The following is a 5,451-nucleotide window of genomic DNA, read 5'->3' as shown; positions in this document are numbered from 1 at the left end:
GTTTTTACGGCGAGAGGAGAGGGGCCAGCGCCTGTTCGATGAAGTTTGGCACGGGAGTTTAAAACCCATCCCCAGATACTCATCCGATAGCTTTCTCTCAGCTCTCCCGAGTCCCAGCCAAATCCTGACTTCGGACTCACTGAAAGAATTAGAAAATAAACCGCAATGTGGGAACAGAGCCATCACCGTGACCTTTCAATCCAAGAGCGTTTGCAAAATACTGTTCAGGGGCTTGTTTTGAAATATTTGGGATATTCTTGCACCAAGTGTGTAATGAAAGATGGTTCGATGCTGTTTAGTGCTTGCACAAGTTATTTATTGACTGTTTGAAGGAGTACTTAAACTCCGGGACTGATTCATGGGGGTTCATTGACGCCCTCAGGGTGGTAGGAGCCTGTTAGGTCCCTCCTCCTGCTGCCTGGTCCAAGCCTCCGTGGTGGAAATTGCCATCTCGGCAACTAAGTGCCAGGAGAGCCGAGAGCCACATGCCGGCTAAAAGTCTGTGCGACTTCAGTGGCACTTGTTGCGCCAGGCTGAAGTACGACGGGGGACTTCTGCGGGAGAGAAAGCGCCCTTCAGCCTCACCCCGGGCTGTCCCTGCCATTTGTGTTTCAGAATGGACGAGAACTACATCCTCCTGCCGCACGGAGTCAACTTCCAGGAGGCGATTTTCCCGGACACCCAGGAGAACAGAAGGATGTTCGCCAGCCTTTTCCAGTTTTCTAACTGCTCGCAGGCGCAGCACGTGCTGAGCTTCTCCAGTGACTGGGAGATTCAAGAGGACAACCGGGTAAGGGATTTATTTGCTCTCCAGTGCCTGTTTTCTAAGTGGGCAACAGGCATCCCCACCCCATTTGCAAACTTATATATATGTGAATGCAGAGCAGCAGGTCCCAGATTTTCCAGGTCCTTTGGTGGTATCACTGGCAAAGTAACACGCTGCTGGGAGATGTTAAACTCTGTTTTCAAAGTTGACCTCTGTGTTAGCTCTTTGGCTTCCCACAGACCTGAGCAAAGCTCAGTATGAACCTGTTCATGAACAATAGGTTGGAAACCAGTATTGCTTGTGATCCTATCCCACTCCACCCAGGTCGCTCCTGGGTTTGCTATCTTTAACTTCATGCTTTAACTTCAGCTGAAATATTCGGGAGCAGAGCTTTGCTTTTCTGCTCCTGTGCTCATCTCATGGAGCGAGAGCAGTGTCTGGACCATGACAGACTGTAAGGGATCATGCTCGCCTAACTCCACACAACAGCATAAACGTCTACTTCTGAACTAATCACCCTAAGCTGTCTTTGTAGCAGCTGGGGAAAAATAGGCTCCTGAGGGCACGGCTCGTCTGAGCGATGAGGGCATGGTTCATCCGGGCGACGCCGGCACCTACTTCTGAACAAGCTGCATGAAATGCCCCTTTCTGCTCTCAAGGGAGGCCACAGCCAGTAGTTCACCCTCTAGGCAATCCTCCCTTACAAAAGTACATTTTTAGCATGGGAAGTCCAAGCGGTGTTAGTGGCTTCTGAGTCCCTTTATGGAGCTGTAGTGTGTGTAATAAATGCAGGATTTTAATAAATACTTCCTTGGCAGCAAGGAGCAACCTGCAGTTACATGTGTGCATGTGTATGCATTTGCAAAAGTGGAATTTGGAGAGCTGTTGTAGCGCCAAACCTTGTTATATGAGGCTGGTGGTTTCTGCTGGTAGCTAAGAACATTTTAAGCATCTCTTTAGGTCAGGATGGACAGGACATGTGTCATTGCTTGCCCCTGTTGTGGATTCACCCAAGGCACAATATTTACATACAGCAGCAGATGCGCTAGTGGCTTGTTTGGGAGATGGATAGAGGGAGCTTGGTGGCTGGCTGAGCCCCTTCCCTTCACCGCCTGGCTGGCCCCCGGCGTACAAAGTTTGAGCTGCTGCGTGGCCGTCTGGCCAGTGACACATCCCCGCTCCTTGGGGTGCCCCGTGAGCGAGTGCTTTCCCACTGCTGATACTTTGGGGAGGGAGTGGGGAGCAGTGACGTTCAAATGGATATTTGGAGATAGCCACAGGAATTGATATTTAAGAGAAAATGAATTCTCTTACAATTAGATCGCAGAGCCATAGCCCTGGCTGGGCAAAAAGGGGGAGGCGTAGAGCTCCAGTCCCAGCCCTGCCTCCTCCCCACCAGCCTGCAGGCTCCCAAGTGCCCCGAGCAACGTATTTGGCAAGCAAAGGCACTGCTGCTGCCAAATCCACTGATTTTGCTCCAGGGCAGCAAAGTGGCACTGGGGGACCACCAGATCCAACTCCCAGTGTCTGCTTGCGATGCCTCTGCACTGTTTATTTAGTTGCGCTGAGCTAGATGTAGGGGATCTTGGTGGGTTGGTGCTCGTTTATGCCAGCAGTGAATCTCGCTGGTCAGCTTGGATGGAAATCATGAGGCAGAAACCCCCAGAGTAAGTTGGGACAACAGAAAACGTATGTATCAAAAGTGCATTTCAGCTGTTGTGCTCTTTGACCCTGTGCAGCTGTGAGCAGATTAGGGGGGGATTAGAGCCACTGGTCGCGCAGAGCGGGGCCGGGGGCTTTACATACTTCTACACCCACCCGTCAAGTGAATAAATTCAGCACAATGGAGGGACACTTTGCCTCCCCTTCGTAATGAAAAGTAAAAGCTTCCTCTGCACCAGTTAAAAATAGTTCAAGCTGACTGGGGTCCCATTCAGCTCCTGCATCTGCCTTTGCCCAGCTGAGCGCCGGCTCCCCGTGCCTGCGTGCCCCAGCCTGGGAAGGGGATGGTGCTTCTGGCTGCCACAGTGTTAGGAATTTGTTTCCCAGTGCTTCCCAATGCAGGTACCCATGTCCAGGGTGCAGCTCTCTTTAGTGCTTTGCTCTTCTCTTTGCCTTGTCACATCCGATGGTGACTTTCCTGATTGCCACTGTGTCTGCTGGCATCCCATCACAGTGTGAATATTTCCAAATGCACTCCATTGAGCTGTCCCGTGCTGGCTCCTGAGCTGAAACCTGTGGCGTGTGCTGGCTTCATGGCACAGAAAGCAAGCATTACTTGGAACATTATTCCTGAAGCTTTTTGGAAAACAGGCTCTGAGGGAGGCTGGGGACAACCACAATGGTGTCAAGCTGTAAAGAACCCAGACAGAGGGAAAAGGGTCTTCTGATGAGGACTCTGCAGAGGGACCTGCACAGGCTGGATTGATGGTCCAAGGCCAACTGTATGAGGTTCAACAAGGCCAAGTGCTGGGTCCTGCACTTGGGTCACAACAACCCCATGCTGCAGGCATGGGGAAGAGGGGCTGGAAAGCTGCCTGGCAGAGAGGGATCTGGGGGTACTGATTGACAGCCGGCTGAATATGAGCCAGCAGTGTGCCCAGGTGGCCAAGAAGGCCAGTGGCATCCTGGCTTGTATCAGGAATAGTGTGGCCAGCAGGACCAGGGGAGTCATCCTTCCCCTATACTCAGCTCTGGTGAGGCCGCACCTCGAATGCTGGGTTCAGTTTTGGGCCCCTCACTACAAGAAAGACGTTGCGTTGCTGGAACATGTCCAGAGGAGAGCAATAAAGCTGGTGAGGGGTCTGGAGCCCAAGGCTGATGAGGAGCAGCTGAGGGAACCGGGTCACCGAAAGGGTTGTCAGGCTCTGGAATGGGCTGCCCAGGGAGGTGGTCGAGTCCCCATCCCTGGAGGTATTTAAAAGCTGGGCAGACGAGGTGCTCAGGGACATGGTTGAATGGTGGGATGGCAGGGTTAGGTTAACGGTTGGGCTTGGTGATCTTAAAGATCTTTTCCAACCTAAACAATTCTATGATTCTATGATAAATTGCCTGTTAAAATCCATCGTGGATGTTTTGTGCGTCAGAGGGAAGAGATGGCGATGCTGAGATCCTCAGAGCAGAAGGCGCCTGGGGTGAAGGTCTGGTGCCAGGGGTTAGGAGCTGAGGTTCTGCCCCCAGGTCTCGGGACAGCTGTGTGCAGGGACAGCTTAAAAAGCGACTCTGTCAAAAAGCAGCATGCCCAAGTAGGGTTGGAGTAAAGGAGTGATGAAATCTGTTTACAGCTGGATCCTGCACTCCGAAAGACTTTTTGAATCCCTGTATTTCCTTATGGCCCTGTGCCCTACTCCTGATATATTTCTGGGGTGGACATTTTAAGGGAGAATTCAGCGTTGGAAGCATGCACAGTTGCAATGAATAATTTGTGTTTGTAGCTCTGGGGTGCTCAGCCAGAAAGTGAGAGAGCCCCGTGATGGGTGAACATCTTTTGCCTCATGTAACGCTGCTCCCAGCGAGAGGTCCCTTCTGCGGGGTGTGCCTGAGCTGGCTGCGGAGCGGGGGACCCAAAGGTGACAGCAGACATGCCATCCCCCTGCTCACCCTCTTCTCTCTGCAGTGCTCCTCGCATGCAGGCAGCCTTGCCTGGGCTGTCCCGATGGGTGAAATGAGGAAAACCCTGACAGCTCCTTCTCCTCCTCCCAGCAAATGTGCCTGATGATGCACTGGAGAGCAAAGAGATGTGCAGGAACTTCTTGATGCACTGGGATGCACAACCTGCCTTGTCCATCATGGGAAAACCCTTGTAATTTTTGGAAAGCCCCATGGTACATAATGAAAGGAGGCCAGACCCAAGGCGCATCTCGTTGGGGATAATACATTCCTCATCCTGGGCCTGCTGCTGTTGCTGGAAGCTACTTCCAGCTGTGTTTTTAAGCCCCTTGCCATCTGGGCTGAGGGCCAGACGCTGCTTTCTATAGTTTTCCAATAACCCCACAGTCTCATAAATTCACTCAGGTGCTTGTTCTGTCCACTCTGGAGAGCAGCGGTAGCTCTGACTGGCATTTCTTTAGGCACTTGCATCCAGGTTTGCAGAGGCAGTAATTAATTGGGCCCCATCCTGACTTTTCTTACAGCCCCTCAGTGATGTTTGCAGACCTCCTGCTTTACGCCAGCTCGCTGTTGCAGAGGTTTCCATAAGGTTGTTGCTAAAACCCTGAGTTCCCACCAGGCTTGGGGTTGGAGCTGGGTTTATAACGAGCGGCTGCAACTTCTTGCAGAGCAGGGGGCCCCTTCTTGCAGCACGTTGCAGGTACCTGAGTCCCAGGCTTGGCCCAGCCCCAGAGCTCATATTGGTGGAGATAACAACACTGGAACACTCCTTTCTCCATTTCAGAGTTACAGTTTTAGTCAATTCTTATCACCCTCCGCCCCTGGGAGAAATGCAGCATTTGCCTATCCAAGGAATCTTGCAGTCACAGCACTTTCTTTTAATAAGGCGCTTTCATTAAAGGAAGGAACAATTAAGAAGTAATAGAAACCTAATTAAAATTCTTAAAAGCTTCATGTTTTTACCCAAGTCTCATGTTGGCCCCCTGAGGGAAGACCCATGGATGTATCAAAGAGTTTGCAAAATCTGACAGGGCTCCTATGTGGGCAAGCCAGGCTGTCCTGCACCGGCTGGCGTG

General features: G+C 51.7%; 1 protein-coding gene across 1 annotated transcript in view; it reads left to right on the top strand.

Annotated features, from left to right (window-relative positions):
• Window positions 1-616: 616 nt before the first annotated feature.
• Window positions 617-5,451, top strand: part of CCDC3 (coiled-coil domain containing 3) — a 40,346-nt gene continuing 35,511 nt past the window's right edge. Inside the window, exon 1 of the mRNA XM_009649459.1 lies at window positions 617-790. Coding sequence (XP_009647754.1) covers window positions 617-790 — 174 coding nt within the window. The remainder of the gene's footprint in view (window positions 791-5,451) is intronic.

The sequence above is a fragment of the Egretta garzetta genome, unplaced genomic scaffold, assembly GCF_000687185.1.
Source record: "Egretta garzetta isolate BGI_Z169 unplaced genomic scaffold, ASM68718v1 scaffold291, whole genome shotgun sequence".
Taxonomy (NCBI): Eukaryota; Metazoa; Chordata; class Aves; order Pelecaniformes; family Ardeidae; genus Egretta; species Egretta garzetta.
The sequence above is the reverse complement of the archived record's forward strand: the minus strand, read 5'-3'. Positions and strand labels throughout refer to the sequence as shown.